General features: G+C 45.0%; 1 protein-coding gene across 1 annotated transcript in view; it reads left to right on the forward strand.

Moving 5' to 3' along the window:
* Nucleotides 1–23,708, forward strand: part of LOC137627099 (mutS protein homolog 4-like) — a 128,464-nt gene that overhangs the window by 20,894 nt on the left and 83,862 nt on the right. The window contains exons 4-7 of the mRNA XM_068358114.1: nucleotides 1,836–2,081; nucleotides 10,700–10,938; nucleotides 15,799–15,947; nucleotides 23,226–23,431. Coding sequence (XP_068214215.1) covers nucleotides 1,836–2,081; nucleotides 10,700–10,938; nucleotides 15,799–15,947; nucleotides 23,226–23,431 — 840 coding nt within the window. The remainder of the gene's footprint in view (nucleotides 1–1,835; nucleotides 2,082–10,699; nucleotides 10,939–15,798; nucleotides 15,948–23,225; nucleotides 23,432–23,708) is intronic.

Here is a 23,708-nt window from a genome sequence, read left to right on the forward strand (position 1 = left end):
TAACTACGTCGTATCTGACAAAAACAAAGTCATGCATGGGTAGCCAGATCATCTAGATTCACTTTCCAACACTAAACAAGCAAAAGTTTTACGACACTATTTGGCAATATCTTACGGAAAAATGACTTGGCAAAAAATTGAAAAAGGGGCACTCGCGGTAAAATGGTCCTCGTGGTGATGAACGACATTTTAACTAAAAAAAAAAAACATGCACATGGTAGCCAAACAATCCACCAAGACTTTCCACAACTGATAACCTATACAAGTTGCACCATTCTACGACAATTTCATAATACGTAATAACTTTGATAATTATGCAAACTACCTTAGAAGGGTAAACTCGGACGCGAACGACCCCGACGCGTCTCAGAAATCGGGGAAGGAGTACAGCTACAGCAATGCACATCTGGACACTACTAGAGCGTGTAGGGGAGACACCTCCTGCAGGTCGATCACCCACAAATTCAGTCACGGGGGTGAGTCACGTGAGAAAAACCTGTTTTTTTTTGACGCTCGGGGTCGCGAACGACCCACCGTACCTATCCAGGGTTAAAAGTACATTTAGATGATGATGATTGTATGTAATAGAGAAGGTCCTCGGCTTACAAATGTTCGGAGATATAAACACAAATCCAACGGAAATTATAATTCTTGGATATTGTATCAAAAGTCCATGTTCTGTAATAAGGTAAAGAAATGCTGTGAGAAAACAATATTACTTCATTTAACCCTTTTACCCCCAATGGACGTACTGGTACGTTTCACAAAACTCATCCCTTTACCCCCATGGACGTACCGGTACGTCCTTGCAAAAAACTGCTATTTACAATTTTTTTTTTAATAATTTTAATAAGTTTTTGAGAAACTTCAGGCATTTTCCAAGAGAATGAGACCAACCTGACCTCTCTATGACAAAAGTTAAGGCTGTTAGAGCCATTCAAAAATATATATATTGCAAAATGTGCTTGAAAAAAAAAAATGCCTGGGGGTTAAGGGTTGGAAAGTTCCAAATAGCCTGGGGGTAAAAGGGTTAATACAGTAAGCAAAATGACACTTGCAATAACCTGATATTTATTTCACATAAAACGGGACTATTCGTCGCCTTTTGTAGCTGGAAACTGTAGGCGTCAGAGTCGCGCTATACTCGATTTTTTTTTAATGAGGTGCATTTGCACTGACTCGCAGGGGGTGCCCTTTTAGCTCGGAAAAGTTTCCTGCTATCTGATTGGTTAGAATTATCTTGTCCAACCAATCGGCAATCAGGAAACTTTTACGAGCTAAAAGGGCACCCCCTGCGAGTGGGTGCAAATCTGCCTCACTAAAAAGAATTGACTATAGGTCTACCCTACTCCAAAATTGACCAAATTTGACTTGCAATCTGCTTCTTGGAACTTATTAAGTTTGTAAATGAAGCACCTTCTGTATACAGTACTTTATCCTTTATTGAATACTAATCCTAATTTATGTTCTCTAGTCTTGGGTAGTGCCATAACCTCTGTACCATGGTCTTCCACTGCCTTGGTTTAGAGTTCTCTTGCTTGAGGGTACACTCAAGCACTCTTCTATCTTATTTCTCTTCCTCTTGTTTTGTTAAAGTTTTTATAGTTTTTATAGGAGATATTTATTTTAATGTTGTCACTCTTCCTGAAAAATTTCATTTTCCTTTTTTCCTTTCCTCACTGAGCTATTTTCCCTGTTGGAGCCCCTGGGCTTATAGCTTCCTGCTTTTCCAACTAGAGTTGTAGCTTAGCAAGTAATAATAATAATAATAATAATAATAATGTGCATTATAACAAAGCTGATATATATATATGTCTACAATGTTGTTTTTACAGGGCCCCGGTTCCTAAGCAAGACCAGATCCCTAAACATTCAACTCCCATCTACCCCGAGGGTCCACCGTTAATCGACATCCCAAAGGGGTTGATGTTGGACGACTCTAGGAACACCAGCGGAAGTGACGAGGGAAAGAAATTCAAGGAGCAGGCGAGCGTGTTGAGCAGCCTACGTTCCAAGGGAAGCGGCAACGTTCTGCAAGATAGAAATGAGGCGTCTGATTCCGGTGGCTTCAGGAAGCCAAGGTTTGGTTTAATGAATGTAATATATATAATGTAAAATGTATTGATGAAGGAAGGAGGTATAATAGGGGTCCTGTTTAAAGCTTTATAATTGACTCTTATTGCATAGGTTTATATTCATTTGTTCCTACATCAATAGAAACCCTCATTCTTTACATAGGAGAATGATGACAGCAAAGCTGGAATACTGCCATTAAAACCTTTACTGAGGTGACACCAGTCGGCGCAATGGGGTAGCAAACCTCCCCCCCAGTTTTCCCAACTTACTAACAAACCACTTTTGTTTCGGCCTCTGGTGCGAACAGATGTTCTCCCCTTGCTCTGGATTTATACTGCCTTTAATTGAGCTTTTTCAATATTAAACTTACCCGATGATCATATAGCTGTCAGCTCTGCTGCCCGACAGAAAAACCTACGGGCGGAATACGCCAGCGATCGCTATACAGGTGGGGGTGTACATCAACAGCGCCATCTGTCAAGTAGGTACTCAAGTACTCGATGTCAACACAGAACCAATTTTCTCTCTGTCGTGCCACTGGCAAGACCTACTAAATACGCTGTTACTAACTGGATTTGTTTTCACAACTATTTGGTGAAGTACACTATTCCAGTTTTGAGCTTTCGCTATGCAGGGGTTTTATCTTCATTTCAAAACTTGAACTCGTTTTGGATAGATTTAATTATGGTGACAAAGAGAGTATGGACTCTCTTTCACTTTTAAATGGCCGACCCTTCCCTTAGACGGAAGTGTGTTTAGGTTTTTAGTAATTTTGCTTAACACGTTATAGATCTATATATTTTATATCTCTCCGCCTTCATTAGACCTCTTCGATTAACTTTCCTTTTATTATAAACATATAAAAATAAATTTTTATGTTTTGTTTATATGCGACCTTTTCTGATAGTAGGCGGTCCTAACTTGGAACCGAAGTTAATCAACGTTGAGCCCGTTATATCGTATTTAACCTTTAAAGAATTTAAAACTTTTTAAATTTAATGTTTTATGAAAGAATTTCTTTGATAGTCTCGTACTGTTTTCAAAGATGAACTAACGTTTAGTTTTTTAGTCTACGCAGTTGTTGACGTTCAGGACGTTCAACATGCGCTCTATCGTTACGATAGAGAGAGAGTGTTTCACGGTTTCACTTTGCAGTAAGAGTAAACCGATTCTGGCGTTTCGTTCATTCTTTCTTAGCTTAAATGGTTTAAATTCTAAATTAAAGGAACTTTTTATTTGGAAAACCTTTCAGTTTTTTTCCTTTAGCAAATAACATGTTTTGACGATATATAATTGGGCTCTTCTCTCAGGTGCGAAATCTAGAGAGATAGAGACGGAGGGAGAGAGAGGAGAAAAAACGTTTCGTTCAAGCGGGTAACGTTCTCGTTTTACTCTCCTCCCTAGTCGCTGTAGGGGAAGAAGGTAAAACGTTTCTAGGGTTTTATTCTTGTTCCCAGGCTATGTGCGGTGAGAGATTGTAAACGTAGTTTATTTGAACTTGTGTTTAGTCTCTTTCCCAGCCACTGAATTCTTTATCTTTATATATGTTTTCTGTTGCATTATACGACTGTTTTCGCAATTACTACCTTTTAATGAAGGGTAGGATTGCGTGTTTCAGGTAGAATTCAGTAAAAGTTTCGATTTCAGTGAAATAAGTGCAAAACAGAAAATCAAAGTGATAAAGTGATATACGCAAAGTGTTACAGTGTTGCGTCCGAGGGTTCGTCTGTTCGTGCCTGTCGTTCACCTAGTCCGGGACCTCTTGCAAGCTCCCAAGCCCAGGGGAGAAGTAATGTCGAACGACTTATGGGTTCCTCAGGCCTTGATCAACGAACAGACGTTTTTCCCTCCGTGGTTTCGGGCGTATCTACCCAAGATCGCCCCACCCACACAAAGACGAGAGAGCCCATTTACTTCTCGTCTGCGGAAGAGGTTTCTCGTAAGAAACCTTGGACCAAGGTCTCGCAGCTTATTAAGTGCAAGTCGGTCCCTTCCGCGCAAGTCCAACGGCCCAGGTGTAGCCACTGGGTCAGTTCGGACTCGCTGCAGTCTTCCGATGACTGCACACCTCCTAAGAGAGGTAAAGCGGTACCGCAACAGGCAGTAACACCGTCTGTTGCCGCACCTGCTGCTGTAGACCCTAAGTGGTCTTTGCTACAGTCTATGCAGACACAGTTAGCATCGTTTTTGCAGGAGTATTGTGCGGAGAAGGTTGACGCTGCACCCGTTAGCCTACAACCTACCACGGTTGTGCGCCCAGCAGACGCTGTGGCTGCCTGCTCCCACACTCCAGCTGTGAGAGCTCCTCCACCCATGCGCAGTCGACCCTGCCAGACGCATGCTGACGTTCACAGACACACCCGTTAGCCTACAACCTACCACGGTTGTGCGCCCAGCAGACGCTGTGGCTGCCTGCTCCCACACTCCAACTGTGAGAGCTCCTCCACCCATGCGCAGTCGACCCTGCCAGACGCATGCTGACGTTCACAGACGCACGGAACCCTCCGTTGACATGCGTGTGCTACCACAACAACAGGAGGGTGGAGTTAAGCTGCCGTGTTTTGACATGGTGCGTCAGCCTCCGCAACCCACTGTGGTTACCGCCACTCGCCCGCAGTAGACTAGTCAGTCAGGAGTTGAGGCTTCCCCACACAGCTTTGGTTGTTGCCTGCTCACAGACTGTCAAGCAGTTACATGACGTTGCCTTCTAGTCTGCTACTAATGCACCAGTGCTGTATGTCCTCACGCACCTGTTGTGGTTGACAGTTCAGTTTTTTGACAGTTCACAGACTGTCAAGCAGTTACATACTGTCAAGCAGTTACATAACGTTGCCTTCTGGTCTGCTGCTAATGCACCAGTGAGACCCTCACTGAGATAACCTAGCTTTTCTCGGACAAGGTTCCTATAGATGAGAAAGTGCTGTTCTCCCTCCTACTGATATTCCTTTGAGGACTCTGTCATTTGGAGAGGAGCCTTAAGCTGCTTAGCCTCCTATGGACTTTAATTAAATCATGATGATTTTTTAAGGATCTTCGTCCGGATCTTGTAACTGCTGCTCCTCGTTCGCCCCACGTCAGAACTTACACTAGGCCTAGCTGCTTCGAAGCCGTTGTTGTTAAGCTAGTGCTCTCTCGCTCTCCTAGAGAGCGTTACGTTGGCTAGGCGACTGGTTTTTGCACCAGGAGGAGTTTTAGGGATTCAGCCTTTGATTTCCCTTCTTTTAAACTGGCTTATAGAGCGAGAGTCTGATAGGACACGAGAGAAGTTCTCGGCTTGGCAGTTCATGCCTCTGCCCAGATAGACTTCTCAATTCTGGTAGACTCGCCCTGGCGCCTAGCCAGGAGACGCTCCAAGTTGTTTACAGGTCAACTTCTCAACTTTTGTGAGCCTTTGAAGTTTTGCTGTACTATTATGTCACACATAACAAGGCTTTCAGGGATGGTAAATGGTTCCGCCTCAGTCGCTAACCCCGTCTGTTGCCACACCTGCTCCCGCAGACCCTAAAGGGCTTTGCTGCAAGACATGCAGTCCAAGCTTGCGTCCTTGATAGAGGACTTAAATGCGGAGAAGAACCTTCTGGCCAACAACCTTCCAACCGGTTGGTTGTGCGCCCTGTTGACGCTGAGGTAACCTACTCGCGTCTGCCAGTTGAGGTGGTTCCTCCTTCTGGCCAACAACCTTCCAACCGGTCGGTTGTGCGCCCTGTTGACGCTGAGGTATCCTACTCGCGTCTGCCAGTTAAGGTGGTTCCTCCACCGATGCGACCCAGTGTGGGTTGCCAGTCGCACGTTGACGTTAAGCGACGCTCGGAGGTGGTTGTTGACATTCAGGACGTTCAACAACCAGCAGAGGTGACTTGTTGTGACGCAGTGCGTCAACCTCAGCAACCCGGTAGGGTGTTGACTGCACAACCCAGACAGTCTAGACAGTTTCGGGTTGACGCTGTACTTCCTCGCGCACCCATGGTTGTTGACAGTTCACAGACTGTGCAGCAGTTCCATGATTTTGCGTCCGGCTCCGTCACGCATCCACCAGTGCGACCGGATTCAGCGAGTCAGACGTTGCCCACTCCGTTGCCGTTTCCTCATCAGTTTCGGATGAGGAACCCTCTGATGAGGACGTTGCTGAACAAGACGATCAGCTCCCAGCCCTGCTATCCATCCAGAAGATGCTGAAGAAGGAACGCTGCCCAGTCAGGCTGTGGATAAGTCTGGTAGGGACACTGTCATCCGTGGATCAATTTGTGTCACTAGGAAGACTACACCTCCGTCCTCTTCTATACCATTTAGCTTTTCACTGGAAAAAGGACAAGACGCTAGAAGCGGTCTCGATCCCGGTTTCCGGAAAGATAAAGTCTTGTCTGACTTGGTGAAAGGACTATATCAACCTTAGAGAGGGTCTTCCCCTGACTGTTCAGACTCCCAACCACGTTCTCTTCTCGGACGCATCGGACGTAGGCTGGGGTGCGACATTAGACGGTCGGGAATGCTCGGGATTATGAAACTCGAGTCAAAGGACAATGCATTTCAACTGCAAGGAGCTACTGGCAGTAAGTCTGACCTGGAAAAGCTTCAGGTCTCCTTCAAGGCAAGTGGTGGAGGTGAACTCGGACAACACCACGGCTTTGGAGTACATCTCCAAGCAAGGAGGGACCTACTCTCTGACATTGTACGAGATTGCAAGGGTCCTCCTCACCTGGTCAAAAGGTCTAGACATATCACTAGTAACGAGGTTCATCCAAGGCAACTTGTATGTCATGGCAGATTGTCTCAGTCGGAAGGGGCAAATAATTCCAACAGAATGGACCCTCCACAAGGATGTAGGCTAGAGACTTTGGGCCACCTGGGGCCAGCCAACCATAGATCTCTTCGCAACCTCGATGACCAAGAGGCTCCCAATATTTTGCTCACCAATCCCGGACCCAGCAGCAGTTCATATAGATGCCTTTCTACTAGATTGGTCACATCTAGATCTATATGCATTCCCTCCGTTCAAGATTGTCAACAAGGTACTGCAGAAGTTCGCCTCTCTCGAAGGGACAAGGTTGACGCTAGTTGCTTCCCTCTGGCCCGCGAGAGAATGACTCACCGAGGTACTTCGATGGCTAGTAGACGTTCCCAGAACACTTCCCCTAAGGGTGGACCTTCTACGTCAGCCACGCGTAAAGAAGGTACACCAAGGCCTCCACGCTCTTCGTCTGACTGCCTTCAGACTATCGAAAGACTCTCGAGAGCTAGAGGCTTTTCGAAGGAGGCAACCAGAGCGTTTGCTAGAGCAAGGAGAATATCCACCCTTAGAATCTACCTATCGAAGTGGGAAATCTTCCGAAACTGGTGCAAGTCAGTGTCCGTATCCTCGACCAGTACCTCTGTAACTCAAATAGCTGACTTTCTCTTATTTCTGAGGAAAGAACGATCTCTTTCAGCTCCCACTATCAAGGGTTACAGAAGCATGTTGGCATCAGTCTTCCGTCACAGAGGCTTAGATCTTTCCAACAATAAAGATCTACAGGACCTCCTTAAGTCTTTTGAGACCACGAAGGAGCGTCGTTTGGTTACACCTGGTTGGAATTGAGACGTGGTACTAAGATTCCTTATGTCAGACAGGTTCGAACTGCTTCAATCAGCCTCCCTGAAAGATCTCACCTTTAAGACTCTTTTTCCTGATATGCTTAACCATAGCTAAAAGAGTCAGTGAGATTCATGCCTTCAGCAAGAACATCGGATTCTCATCCGAAACGGCTACATGTTCTACAACTTGGTTTACTAGCCAAACACGAGCTGCCTTCTCGGCCTTGACCAATATCGTTCGATATTCCAAACTTATCGTATGGTTGGAAATGAACTAGAAAGAGTATTATGTCCTGTAAGAGCTCTTAAGTTCTTTTTAAAAACCTTTACGAGGCCCGTCTGAAGCTTTATGGTGTTCAGTTAAGAATCCATCTTTGCCTATGTCAGAGAATGCTTTATCCTATTTTATCAGACTGTTAATACGAGAAGCTCATTCCCATCTGAATGAGGAAGACCAAGCTTGGCTGAAGGTAAGGACACACGAAGTTAGAGCTGTCGCAACTTCCGTGGCCTTTAAACAAAATAGATCTCTGCAAGTATATTCGACGCAACCTATTGGAAAAGCAAATCAGTGTTCGCGTCTTTTATCTTAAGAATGTCCAGTCTCTTTACGAGAACTGCTACACTCTGGGACCATTCGTAGCAACGAGTGCAGTTGTGGTGAGGGCTCGACCACTACAATTCCCTAATTCCATAACCTTTTTTAATCTTTCTCTTGAAATGTTTTATTATTGTTTTTGGGTTGTCCGGAAGGCTAAGAAGCCTTTCGCATCCTACTTGATTTGGCAGGTGGTCAAAGTCATTTCTTGAGAAGCGCCTAGATTAGAGGTTTTGATGAGGACCTTTAGTATGGGTTGCAACCCTTCATACTTCAGCTCCTAGGAGTCGCTCAGCATCCTATGAGGATCGCGAGGCTCAGTAAGGAAGACGTACTTAAAAAGGCAGAGTAATTGTTCAAGTCGACTTCCTTACCAGGTACTTATTTATTTTATGTTTGTTATTTTGAATAACTGCTAAAATGAAATACGGAATACTTAGCTCATAATAATGTCAACATGTAATTCTGGTCTCTACCCACCCCCCTGGGTGTGAATCAGCTATATGATCATCGGGTAAGTTTAATATTGAAAAATGTTATTTTCATTAGTAAAATAAATTTTTGAATATACTTACCCGATGATCATAAATTAAAGGACCCACCCGTCCTCTCCAATAGAGACCCAGTGGACCGAGGAGAAAATTGGTTCTGTGTTGACATCGAGTACTTGAGTACCTACTTGACAGATGGCGCTGTTGATGTACACCCCCACCTGTATAGCGATCGCTGGCGTATTCCGCCCGTAGGTTTTTCTGTCGGGCAGCAGAGCTGACAGCTATATGATCATCGGGTAAGTATATTCAAAAATTTATTTTACTAATGAAAATAAAATTTTTTTCCTCATTCTTTTCAGGTACCTGTGTTGTGTGTCTAAGTGAGGTTGCCGGACACTGAATATTTCGCATTTCTGTGAGTTCCCACAGAGAGGGTTTTTGCGAAAGGTGGCGAAACAGATGTCCGGATACCTCTGGGGGTCATCTTCCTTAGTGTATCAAGTGAAATTTACCATTTTCTGTGGGTGGTGTCATGGAAGGGCTCTCTCTCTTCCATGGGAGCTACTATACCCCTCATAACTGAATTTTACTTCCACCTCCAGGATGAAAAACTCTGCCTAGTATTGATATTTCCTCTTCGGTAGAACTGTCGATGTTCATATGAAATTTGAACGAGCCTGGACCCAGTCGGAAGTGAGACCTCCCCCGTTGGACATGAATAGATTTTACCGTTCCCTGAAAGGAGCACCCTGGGGAAATGATTCAGTACATACAGTACAATACTGTACATATCAAAATATACAGTACCATATGTACTTTACTATTATAGTTACCCATACTAGAGAGAGATACATTTTCTCTTGTGTTTACCCATTTTCTTCAACTTTTTTTATTGGGTGACTTTTATTATCAGCCCGGCTGGCAAATTTCTTTTTTTATCATGAAACATTTTTCGCAGTGTGAGTCGGAAATATCTTTGCATCTCGTTTCGCAAAGTGAAAATTTCGTAAGCAGATTCTTCCGTGAAGGGAGGTATGACTGTAATGGAAATTCGAGGTGTGTTTTTGGGTACAATGTACCATGATACAGTAGTTGGTTTTTAAGAATTAAAAACAAATGAGTCCGTTAAGAACCTTTTACGATTGATCCAAAATCAGGATTTTATGTATGAATGAAATAAGGGAGACCCTCGCGACCAGGTCAGGTTTGTGTGGGAGCGTCGATGAAGCTCAGTCACACCTGGAAAGAAAGAGAGAGAGAGATGAGCGTGAAGCAACAATGCGTCAATGTCTATGGGCTAAACCCTGTGGAGGAGAGGGAGAGAGGAGACAACCGCTCTCTACTAGCTATAAAGTAAAAGTGACTAGATCACTGATCTGTGAGTATATATATAGGTGGCTGGGTACCCCTACCAACCCACTACCCAGTGTCTGGGTAGGGTTGCCACCTCGCACCGAAACTTTAATTGGCTACCTTCCAGCTTTGCCAAAAGAATATCCATGATAAATAACTCTAGGTTTGTATTAGGGAATAATACAAATTATCAACGGATTTGTCAAATTGTTAATCAGATGCTTTCATTGTTTCTTCAAATACTTCACCAATACGTCTATTATTATTATTATTATTATTATTATTATTATTATTACTACTACTAGCTAAGTTACAACCCTAGTTGGGAAAGAAAGATGCTATAAGCCCAAGGGTTCCAACAGGGAAAAATAGCAGTGAAGAATGGAAATAAGGAAATAAATAAACGATATAAGAAGTAATGGACAATTAGAATAAAATATTTTAAAAAGAATATCAACATTAAAACATATTTCATTTATAAACTATAAAAAGACGTAAATTTCCTTTAGTAATATCATCATATTTTCAAACTCAGGTAATTTTTTTTAGGAATCATTTGATCAAGCAAAGCCGTCAAATTGTGCTAACAATTTACACCATCTTATAGAACACCATTCAGCAGCCTGATATCAACAAAGTCCACTTCTTCGGATGACTTGAGGACGTCGACGGGAACAGGCAGCAGCAAAGGCGGTACCTCGGGATCCAAGAGGACTCCCATGATGGGAAGTAGCCGGGTCTCCAGCGGGTCAGGTCGCACGATAACCCCGAGTTCGGGGCACTCTCGAACGCCTGGGTCCGGATGCCAGAGAACTCCTGGAGAGCCCCGGCCTTCCTCTATCGTCGGTAAGCTCCTCGAGGATTGCGAGTTTTAATTCAGTTTGTTTTAACAAAAAAATCTGTGAATGTATGACATAGTAACAAGACTATAGTCATTTTTTTTACCGAGGCAGATTTGCACCGACTTGCAGCGGTGTCCTTTAAGCTCGGAAAAGTTTCCTGATCGCTGATTGGTTGGACAAGGTAATTCTAACCAATCAGCGATCTGGAAAGTTTTCCAAGCTAACAGGGCACCGCTGCGAGTTGGTGCAAATGCGCCTCATTAAAAGAAATTGACTATAGGCATCAAAGTGGTTTTATCACCTCCGCCAATGAAGTTGGAAGGAGGTTATATTTTCACCCCTGTTTGTGTGTTTGATTGTGAACAGCTTCCTGGCCGCAATTTTAATCATTGGGTAATGAAACTTGCAGGGATTAACTTTTACGTAAAAAGTTGGAAATGATTGAATTTTGGAAGGTCAAAGGTCAAGCAAAATGTCCAATTCACGTAATCAGTCATAAGTTTGGTCATCATTGTCGTAGAACCTTCAAACTTGGTTCATATTTGAATGTACGAATATCCACGTCAATTATAATATACATGTTAAGGTCAAAGGTCAAGGTCGAGAAATTAGCTGCCGCGGAGGCAGTCTGCGCTCTACTGAGTGCCCCTCTAGTTCGTATTTTTTTACTTGGAGTTTGGTAATTCTTAGGAATTTTACATATTGTTATTAATATTATTAGCTAAGTTACAACCCTAGTTAGAAAAGCAGGATGCTATAAGCCCAAAGGCTCCAACAGGGAAAGTAGCCCTGTGAGGAAAGGAAATAAGGAAATAGATAAACTACAAGAGAAGTGATACATACATATACCATGGCACTTCCCCCAATTTTGGGGGGTAGCCGACATCAACAAAGAAACAAAAACAAAAAGGGGACTTCTACTCTCTACGTTCCTCCCAGCCTGACAAGGGACTCAACCGAGTTCAGCTGGTACTGCTAGGGTGTCACAGCCCACCCTCCCACATTATCCACCACAGATGAAGCTTCATAATGCTGAATCCCCTACTGCTGCTACCTCCGCGGTCATCTAAGGCATCGGAGGCAGCAGCAGGGCCTACCGGAACTGCGTCACAATCGCTCGCCATTCATTCCTATTTCTAGCACGCTCTCTTGCCTCTCTCACATCTATCCTCCTATCACCCAGAGCTTCCTTCACTCCATCCAACCACCCAAGAGAAGTAATGAACAGTCAAAATAAATATTTTAAGAACAGTAACAACATTGAAATAGATCTTTCATATATAAGAGGAAGGTAATAAATAATATATAGTTTTCCAACTGTATAATCTCCTTACTCGCTGATTCCCCGACCATTGACGTGACTACAGTAATTGTTAAACTATTGATTCAGTTATGAAAAAGAATACACGGAAATTTCCCTTCCAACTGCACCTATTTGTCTCAAAGTACAAAACAAACGTCCCTCTCTGGTTATCTGGTAACCTCCTGGACGAGTTTTGAGACCCGCTCAAAATTGATAAGTTTTTGTAGTGTCTGCAACCTCACCATCCTCGAGGACTGAGAATAGAGCATTTGGTGAAGCCTTTAGGTCTACCTGCGGAGTCATCAGCAGCCATTGCCTGGCCCTCGTTGGTCCAAGCTTGGTAGGAGACAGGCTTGGGTGCTGATCATATGTATACTGTATATGATCAGTCTCTAGAGTATTGTCTGTATCCCTTGCCTATTATTATTATTACTTGCTAAGCCACAACCCCAGTTGGAAAAACAGGACGCTATAAGCCCAGGGGGCCCCAACAGGGAAAACAGCCCAGTGAGGAAAGGAAACAAGGAAAAATAGAATATTTTAAGAGTACAAATATTAAGATTAATATATTCTATATAAACTAAAACTTTTAACAACACAAAAGAAATTAGATAGAATAGTGTGCTCGGGCGTACCCTCAAGCAAGAGAACTCTAACCTAAGACAGTGGAAGACCATGGTTCAGAGGCTATGGCACTACCCAAGACTAGAGAACAATGGTTTGATTTTGATTTTATATAGATTATAAAAAGACTCATGTCTGCCTGTTCAACAAAAAAACATTTGCTGCAACTTTGAACTTTTGAAGTTCTACTGATTCAACTACCCGATTAGGAAGATCATTCCACAACTTGGTCACAGCTGGAATAAAACTTCTAGAATACTGTGTAGTATTGAGACTCATGATAGAGAAGGCCTGACTATTAGAATTAACTTGCATGCCTAGTATTACGAACAGGATGGAACTGTCCGGGAAGATCTGAATGTAAAGGATGGTCAGAGTTATGAAGAATCTTATGCAACATTCATAATGAACTAATTGAATGATGGTGCCTATATCATTCACGAGTGAACTTTAAACTTTCAAAGGTACATTTTGCAATTATCAATTCTAAAGTAACAGAATTATCCAATAGTTTCAGAGAGTGAGGATGCAAGTTTTATATTTATTAAGGTTGAGTCCCTTGTCAGGCTGGGAGGAACATAGAGAGGAAAGGTCCCCTTTTTTGTTTCATTTGTTTGATGTCAGCTACCCCCCAAAATGGGGGAAAGTGCCTTGGTATATAAATGATATACTTAATATTTTGAATGTTTTAATTTTACGTTCAGACATTACATTACTGTACAGCATTTTTGAAAAAAGGTATGGTGGACATTTACACAAAATTTACACAATATTTATACTATTTGTAATGTAACAAATACAGTAGGTCCCAAGTTACAAATAATTGTCTTACAAAGATTCTGGGATACAAAAATAAATATAAAGGAATACTGTAATAAAACATTATTGTATCATTTAATACAATAAGCAAAACAAAATTTGTAATAACCAGATATTTAATTCATACGAAATCTGACCATTCATTGACTTTTGTAGCTAGAAATCATAGGAATGAGATTCAGGTTAGGCCTAAACTAGGCCAAAATTTAAAATTCATCTTGCAAACCGCTCAATTTACAAACGTCTTCATGGAACCTATTTGTAGTTTAATGGAAAAGACATTATGTTAAATTCAAACTCTCGTATGACTTAGCATGACGTCATCCTCTTGAGGTGGCTATCCCTAAAAAAAGATTGTTTGGAAAGTCGAAATTTTGTCGTAAAACTATTTTACCGTTTTGATTATTATAACTTAATTAAAAAAGACATTATGTTAAATTCAAACTCTCGTATGACTTAGCATGACGTCATCCTCTTGAGGTGGCTATCCCTAAAAAAAGATTGTTTAGAAAGTCGAAATTTTGTCGTAAAACTATTTTACCGTTTTGATTATTATAACTTAATTAAAAAAGACATTGTTAAATTCAAACTCTCGTATGACTTAGCATGTCATCATCCTCTCAAGGTGACTATCCCAAAAAAAGATTGTTTAGAAAGTCGAAATTTTGTCATAAAACTATTTTACCGTTTTGATTATTATAACTTAATTAGAATTAATACCAACACTTGAAAATTGATACCAATATTTTGAAAATCCTACCATTTTTTTAATTGCATGTACAAAAAAATTATTTAGAAAGTTGAAATTTTGATATAAAACTATTTTACCATTTTCATTATAACTTGATTAGAATTAATACCAAGACTTGAAAATTGATACCAATATCTTGAAAATCCTTCAAGATGTGATAGCAATATTAATGTTCCTTGTAACGAGGTTTTGGTTGTGGCCTTAACAACAACAATAACTTTTCAACTCTTTCCTCTTTACTTGAGTCCGAGTGAATCTCTTCAACTTAATCCATCAATTGAATGAATTTAAATTCTCCATTCAAACCAAGTGGGATCCTGATGATATTGTAGTAAAAGATTAAAGTTTATTACCTCATTGAATTATAGACAGAGGCAAAATAGAGTTTAAGGTTGTAAATGGTAAGCAGAAATTTATTACATGATCGCATGAACAAAAGAAGTAAGCAAAAAGAGCGGAGGTAAATGAGCATAGTATTTAATGATAAAGTGTAATGAACAGTAAATTTAAAACCAAACTATACTCAATTTTTTGTAATGAGGCGCATTTACACTTACTCGCAGCCGTGCCCTTTTAGCTCGGAAAAGTTTCCTCCTATATGATTGGTTAGAATTATCTTGTCCAACCAATCAGCTATCAGGAAAATTTTCCAAGCTAAAAGGGCACCCCTGCAAGTCGGTGCAAGTCTGCCTCGCTAAAAAGAATTGAGTACTGTATAGTTAATGCTTCTTTTCCATTCTTCTTTTACTCACAAATGTCCCATTTTACTTATGTTTAATATAGAGAAAAGCATCCATTTAGATAAGTTTAATATAGAGAAAAGCATCCATTTAGATAAGTTTAATATAGAGAAAAGCATCCATTTAGATAAGTTTAATATAGAGAAAAGCATCCATTTAGATAAGTTTAATATAGAGAAAAGCATCCATTTAGATAAGTTTAATATAGAGAAAAGCATCCATTTAGATAAGTTTAATATAGAGAAAAGCATCCATTTAGATAACGGCTTCAAGAAAAACAAGCTGTTTTGCTTACAAAGTTATGCATGTTCTCATTGCCTCATTCAAGTGCCTACTTACTATCTTCTTACCATCGTATAGGCTACCCGCAAGCACTCCCTGCTGACTACATGACCCCATGTGGAAACTATTGTTTGTGTTGTTAATCCCGACATTTTCATGTTGAAGAATGTTATTCCTGCAAGCACTCCCTGCTGACTTCATGACCCGATGTGGAAACTACTGCATATAAATACAGCGTCTATTCATTCTGCTTATGTGTTGTTAATCACGACATTTTCATGTTAAAGAATATTAATCCCTTGTGTACCACTGGAAAGTAGCACCAATAATCTTTTATAATTCCAGCTGTGGTAGAGGGTCGCGGCCAAGCGCGCGGAGAGGTGGGCGTAGCATCCGTAGACCTTAGATGCCCCCAGCTGTCTCTGGCTCAGTTTTCAGACACACACACCTACACTCGAACCATTACCAAGTTGGCCATTTTCAACCCTTTGGAGGTATGTTGCGTATTATCTAGAAATTGAAATTGAAATGATTTATTGTAATAAATTTTTAGAATACAGTAGCTCTTTGGATCAGGTGTTACCCACTTATAAGTCGGCCCAAAATATAACTTGAGAGTTACTTGCAATACTTTGATGCATCGTTTTAGAGAATTTCCAAATAATGTTTTATATATATTACAATATTGTATGAGTCTTGTGCACTAAAGGACTCCTGATTAATATGCATAGCGTAAATAGTACTTGGATTATGGAAATTGAAATTCCTTTTTCTTTATCATTTGTTCCAACACGAATACTTATCTCGAACTACTTTCTTTAGGAGATCACTGGTTATCTCTCTCTGCCGACCAGAGTTTTGAATAGTTACCCCCCCGCTCCGCGCTCTCAGTAGCTTTACCCCCGGCATCCAGGAATGTGCCCCGAGGGTAGGATTAAGGTAGGTCGCTTGCTAGTCGGGTCACCCTCCTCATTAAGTTCTCTGGTCGCGAGAGGTGAACATCTCTCGCTCTCGTATCTTTGTCGATCCTTTGTGTGCGTTCTAGTGCCCCACGTGTTCCCAGCGTGGCAACTTGCGTTTTCCAGTGTACTTTTCCCGGGTGTTCCTGTGCGTTCACCTTCCACCCGTGTGCTTACCCAGTGTATTCCTTGATTCCCTTCAAGGAATTAATAGCTGAAGGGAACAATTTTACAATAAATCATTCTTCCTCCCCTTATCCTCTGTGTTAGCCGTGTAGGGGCAGCCTATGTTCCCCTACAACCACGTGTCAGGACTACTAGTCCTGGAACGTAGTGCAGTGAGTGCACTTCGGCACCAAGAGGAAGAATACATCCAAGAGGAAGAATACATCCAAGAGGCTCATAGGAAGACGAGCCTCTCCTCGCCACTTACTTCCCGATGCCTCGTCGAATAGAGCTTCTTATACAGCCATCTTCCCCTACCCAGAGTAGGGGACGAGGTAAGTCAGTTGCGGGGAAGTGCCCATTGCTCTTCCCCAGGAGTTTGAGTGGGTGCGGTATAGCACCAAGGAAAAGTAGGCGACGAAGGGTTCGCCTAAGAAGACTAGCGCCGGGCGTCTCGCCTGACAGAGCTTCCCTACCACCCTCCCCTACCCAGAGTAGGAGACGAGGTTGGTCTATTGTGGAGAAGGTAACTCCTAAGTTAGTTCGAGGTAAGTGCTACTTTCGAGAGTGTGTGGGGAGACGGAGTCCTGGTGCAAGCAGGCCACGTCTCCTCTGATGACCCCATGTGGGGGAAAAATGTCCCTAATTCTTCTCCAGTCTCTTTGGCGTATTTTTCAGTCTCTTCTGCAGCCGAGGGCCTCGCCGAGAAGGAGCCTCCCAGGTCTGTATTGCAGCGTTCCCCGGACCGGCAGCCCAGGGTTTTTCTCACCACGAAGGCCATCCTCCAGACGCAGATATAACCCTCGCAGGGAGAAATGCGAGAAGGCCTCTTCAGGCAGGCGTAAGGCCGCGAAGCTTCCGGTTCACCCAGCCAGCGGGTGTAACTGGGCTTCTTTACGGGCAGCCTGGCCGAATCAGCACAGCTGGTTCGGCCCTCGGAACGGTTCCCTCCGTCGGGTCAGCCCACGGGGATCCGCATCCGTGTCCCCCAGAGAGAATACACGAACGGTAGTCCTCGACGGTACGGCGATGCCGGTTCTGACCCCCGAACCTGGTGCGGAGCTCCCGCCGGGGAAGACCGGTACCACCGCAAGGGAGTGCCTGGTATTCCAGAACCGAAGCACCCGATGGGGAGTGCCCGGTGACCCGGCTCCTCGAGATCAAGCCGTAGGAAGGACTCTACAGGTAGGCGTAAGTCCCCGAAGCCTCCGGTTCACCCCGCCCAGCGGGGGGAAACGCGCTTCTTGTCGGGCGGCCTGGCCGAACCAGCCCAGCTGGTGCGGCCTTCGGGTCGGAAGGAACGGTTCCCGCTGTCGGGTCAGCCCACGGGAACCGCATCCTCGGCACCCAGAGCCCTTGGGCGGACGAGAGTCCCCGCTGAACCAGCGTTGCCTGCGTTAACCCGGGCCCCTGGTGCGGACGTCCCCGCAGATGAAATCCAGTACCTCGGCAGGACGGCGCCCCTGGCCCCAAAGAGCTAGACGTCCAGTCGGCGTGCCCGGTAACCCAGCTCCCCGGCCCCAAGCCGAGACCTCGGCTGACGGAGGGGAGGGTTCCCTGACGGAGGACTCCGTCTATAGGAGAGTGGTTAGCCTTTTCAGAAGGCACCACAAAATAGCGGAACCTGCGGCTACGGATGAAGATTCCTGGAAGTCAAGCCTTTTGAGGATCATGCAGACTCCCTCCCAACCTAAGACGTCCCTAGCACTTCCTCTAGCCCGAGATCTAGTCCTAGAGCAGGAGTATGTCGGCAAGGTGGTGGCCAGCAATGCCGAGGCGACCAAAACCCAGAGGTCCTCGAAATTGCTCCAGGGCCTCAGACCCCAAGGCAAAGTCTATGTACCAGCGGGACGACGCCCAGGCCCCTCTAAGGTGGAGTCAGCAGTAGACATCCTTAGTCAAGGCGTTTCAGACGGTAGAGCCTCTTCGGCCCCAGTCTGTTTCTCGCCAGCAGAAGCCTCCATGATGGAGAAAATGTCGAGGGACTTAGTAAACGTCTCCTCTTGGCTGGACTGGTGGGCTCCACTTTGGTAGGTGTACAAGCCTCCTTCGACCCCGAGGACCCTGACCAGCAAGGCCTACTGAGGGACCTCATTACCTCCGGGGGTAAAACCCTTAAGTTTTTGACATATCAGTCTCTCGCACTAACAGCTAACTGGGTGCTCTGGAAGCGAGACACTGTTCTGGCGAAGGTGTCTCGGAAGGTACCAGACAGGGAGGCGCGAGCCATTCGCAGCCTTCCCCTGTGGGGAGAGTCTTTGTTTCCTCTGAAGGAACTAGAAGCCATAATGGAGAAGGTCTCGAAAATGAAGGAGGCTAACGTCCCCAGACCTACGACTCCTAGGAGACCGCCCTATAAGAGGTCCGTCTCGGATAGTGCCGCGACACCCCAAGCCTCTACCAGCACTACGAGGAGAGAGGCCCCCCTCTTCCTCCTGGTCCACAACGCCTCCGCCCCCCCGCAGGGGAGCTCCAGCGCCCTCAAGCTCCTTCATGTCGGGTTACTCCGCCTCTAGGAGAGGCAGATCAGGCCGCCCCTCTAGAAGAAGATAGTGTGGGAGGCCCCCTATCCCCGCCCAACCCTCGGGTTGGAGGATGCCTCAGACGTCATTGGCAAGCATGGAAGGCTCAAGGAGCAGAGCCTTGGACAGTGTCCGTACTAAAGGAGGGCTACAGACTTCCGTTCCTAACGGAACCACCCCCGCTTATTCCGGCCAACCGGACAGAATGGCTAGCTCCCAAAGACCCTTTAAAGAGGACCGCCCTTCAAGAGGAGGTATCGTCCATGTTAGAGAAGGGTGCCATGGAAGAAGTTCTTCTCCCAGGGCCAGGTTTCTACAGTCGCCTGTTCCTGGTGGAGAAAGCGACCGGGGGGTGGAGACCGGTTATAGATCTGTCAGCTCTCAACAAGTTCGTCAAGAAGACGGACTTCAAAATGGACACTCCGAAGTCAGTCCTGCTGTCCTTGAGGGAGAAAGATTATATGATGACCACCGACCCCAAGGACGCATACTTCCAGATTCCGGTCCACACCTCGGGTCGAAAGTTCCTCCGGGTGAAATGGGGTTCCCAGATCCTGCAATTCAGGACCCTTTGCTTTGGTCTGTCAACAGCGCCCCAAGTGTTCACGAGAGTCTTCACGGCTGTCTCAGTGGGGCTCACGAACGAGGCATTCGCCTTATCAGATACCTGGACGACTGGTGGCTTCTTTCCGCCTCAATGGTCCTCTTGGAGGAACAAGGGAGAAGTCTCCTCCAGTTTTGCAAGGATCTGGGGATCGTAATCAACCCGAAGGAGTCAAATCTATCCCCATCCACCAGAATGAACTACTTGGGAATGACGTTAGACATCATTCGGGGAAAAGTTTTCCCTTCGGAGGACAAGATAAGAAACCTCAGGCACATTAGTCAGCCGTTCCTGTCAGAACACCCCAGGAGAGCGAAAGACTGGCAGAGGCTGATAGGTCACCTGGTCTCATTGGAGAACCTAGTTCCCCAAGGGAGGGTAAGGCTCAGATCCATTCAATGGAATCTCAAGAACCTCTGGTGCCAGACGGATTCACAGCAGGTGCTAATCCCAGTCCTTCCAAACACGAGACCCTCCCTAGAATGGTGGCATTGCCAGTCGAACTCACTCAAGGGGACGCCCTTCGGGACCGGCCCTCCCGAGTTACTACTGTTCACAGACGCCTCCAACCAGGGATGGGGAGCCCTTCTCCTCGACAAAACGGCACGAGAGACCTGGTTGGAAGGGGAGAGGCAACTCCACATCAATGTCCTGGAGTTGGGAGCAGTCCAGAAGGCGTGCCTACACTTCGCAAGTCTGCTAAAGGGAAACTCTGTGGCGTTGATGTGCGACAACACCACGGTAGTGGCATACATAAAGAAGCAGGGTGCTTGTAATCGAAGGAGTTGTGCGATCTCACCATAGAGATTCTGGATTGAGCAGAAGAAAATCAAGTGGTGATGTTAGCAAGGTTCATTCCCGAGAAGAAAAACGTTCTGGCCGACGGCCTCAGCAGAATGGGCCAGATAGTAGGGACAGAATGGTCCCTTCTCCCAGAAGTAGCCAAGCTCATTATTCAACGCTGGGGTTCCCCGGTGATTGACCTCTTTGCAACAACCTCAACGCCCAACTCCCAGTCTATTGCTCCCCTGTACCAGACCCGAAAGCAGCCTTTTAGAAGACGCTTTTCAGCACAAGTGGGACAATCTGGATGTGTACGCCTTTCCCCCTTTTCACGTTGATTAGACAAGTGCTCAACAGAGTAAGGACGGCCCGAAACCTAAAGATGACTTTGGTAGCGCCCTGGTGGCCGGAGAGAGAGAGTGGTTCGCGGATCTAAAAGACCTATCGAGTCAACCGCCGTGGCCTCTGTCCGCCAGGTCAGACCTTCTGCACCAGCCTCACTTTCTCAGGCTCCACGACAACCCACTCTCCCTACGTCTTCACGCCTGGAGACTATAGAGCGGCTCCTGAAGAAAGAAGGATATTCTTCCTCCACGGCTAAGGGAATGTCTCTATACCTGAGAAAGTTGTCAGCCGCGATATACCAGGCAAAATGGGCCTCCTTCACGAAGTGGTGCGCTGAGAAGCACATTAGGCCTCTTAAGGCCTCTGTCCCAGACATAGGAGATTTTCTGGTGTTTCTCAGGGACAAAGTAGGGATGTCAATCCCAGCCATAAAAGGAGTTCGGGCTGCCTTAGGCCAAGTCTTCCTCCTGAAGGGCATCGACCTGGGGGCCTCGAGACACATAGCGATGCTTGTCAAAAGCTTCGAGGAGTCTTGCCCCCCTCAGGCGAGGAGGGTGCCCCAGTGGGACTTAGCCTTGGTCCTGAAGATGCTGTGTCGTCCTCCCTTTGAGCCCTTGAAAGATATCATGGATAAAGATCTTTCCCTCAAGGCCGTCTTCTTGCTGGCCTTGGCGTCCGCTAAGAGAGTGGGAGAGATCCATGGTTTGTCATACGACGTCTCTCACTCAAAGGGGTGGAAAGAAGTATCCTTCAAGTTCGTACCTTCTTTTGTGGCCAAGACTCAGAACCCAGCAGTCTGGGACCTGAGGTTTGAAGGTTTCTCAATTCCTGCCATCCCTAAGACAGGTAATGCAGAAGACTTAAAATTGTGCCCAGTGCGAACAATTAGAAAATACCTGGAAAGGACAGCGCATCTCCGACCGGATATCAAGAGCCTCTTCGTTTCCACAGGTATTAATAAGAAACAAGTTTCCAAAAACACCATCTCCTTCTGGTTGAGACAGGTTATCGCCAGATCCTACAAGGAAGCTGGCATGGCAGTGCCAGGCACTCCCAGACCTCATGACATCAGGGGCCTGAGCACCTCCTTAGCCTTTGAGAAAAACATGGCAGTAGGGCAAATTCTGCGAGCAGGTACTTGGTCGAGCCAGTCAACCTTTACTGCCCACTACCACAAGGACTACTCAAGAAAATCCTTGGACGGGTACTCCATTGGAACAGTCATCTCCGCCCTCCAAGCGGTGTAACGGTAAACCCCAGGCGCATTCAAGACTAGCGACCGGTAGGCACAAGTGCGGTTTTCCTACCTCCTACCCAGTTGCTTACTTGCCTCTTCGGGGAGTACCGTCTGTTCCCAGAAAATAACACATTCTTCACGACTACACGTCGAGAAGGAACGTCAAAAGAAGTTTTCAAAAGGTGAGTTCCTAGACACTAACGTGAATTTTTGTATAGTTACCCTCGCTTCCGCTCTCTGGTAGGTCCCGTTACCCAGAGGCCTGTTGGCCTCCACGGCCGGGTCAGTGGGTCAGATTAGCACTCCCGCCTCCTAAAGTGTAAGTCTCCTAAAGAAAGTAGTTCGAGGTAAGTATTCGTGTTGGAACAAATCAAAAATTTTAAATAATTTTTATTTTTCCTAACATACTTACCGAGAACTACTTTCGGGTAATGGCCCTCCCTTCCTTCCCCGAGTGCCTTCTTCCCTTACTAGCATGATGCTAATTCAATAGAACTTGATGAGGAGGGTGACCCGACTAGCAAGCGACCTACCTTAATCCTACCCTCGGGGCACATTCCTGGATGCCGGGGGTAAAGCTACTGAGGGCGCGGAGCGGGGGGGTAACTATTAAAAAAACTGGTCGGCAGAGAGAGATAACCAGTGATCTCCTAAAGAAAGTAGTTCTCGGTAAGTATGTTAGGAAAAATAAAAATTATTTAAAGTTTTTGATATTTGGCACAAAACTGGTTTCTGCATTTGATAAATCATGACCTCCACCAACGAAGTTGGAAGAAGGTTATGTTTTACCCCCTGTTTGTGTTTCTTTGTGTCTGTGCTTTTGTTTGTTTGTGAACAGCTTCCTGGCCACAATATTAATCCTAGAGTAATGAAATTTGCAGGGATTAACTGTTATGTAAAAAGCTGAAAATGATTAAATTTTGGAAGGTTAATGTGAAAGGTCACTGTCAAGCAAAATGTCCAATTCACGTAATCAGCCATAGGTTTGGACATCGTTGTCATAGAGACTTCAAACTTCGATTCATATTTGAGTGTTTGAAAATCCACACCGATCAATATATGTTAAGGTCAAAGGTCAAGGTCAATAAATAAGCTGCCACGGCGGAGGTCTACGCTGTACTGAGTGCCCCTCTAGTCATTTATATTTTGGATTCCAGGTCATAGTTGCCAGTACTGCAGTCCCAACGGACTTCAGCGGAAGAGTGGGAGGAAGGGGCTTGGTTCAAGTCATCCAGGAAAGCTTATCGGAAACGTCTGTAACGGCCGTTCAGCGGCGGTACTTCAACGACACGAGGGGCCTGGCTATCGTGAAGCATCTGGCCTCTCCGGAGTGCGCTTACGTCGAGAGGCATATCTCGTCCAAGTGAGTAGACGGTAAACGCCTGACTTAACTTTAAAATACATAAACAAATCTCTTTACTGTACATCTGTACGAGTCGGTCAAAGCCCTCTTCAGTCTATGTAGTCCATAATAACTCCTGGTTCTTAACCCTTCTACCCCTAATGGGCGTACTGGTACGTTTCACAAAACTCATCCCTTAACCTCCATGGACGTACCGGTATGTCCTTGCAAAAAACTGCTATTTGAATTTTTTTTTTTGCATATTTTTGATAACTTTATGAGAAACTTCAGGCTTTTT

The sequence above is a fragment of the Palaemon carinicauda genome, chromosome 34, assembly GCF_036898095.1.
Source record: "Palaemon carinicauda isolate YSFRI2023 chromosome 34, ASM3689809v2, whole genome shotgun sequence".
Taxonomy (NCBI): domain Eukaryota; kingdom Metazoa; phylum Arthropoda; class Malacostraca; order Decapoda; family Palaemonidae; genus Palaemon; species Palaemon carinicauda.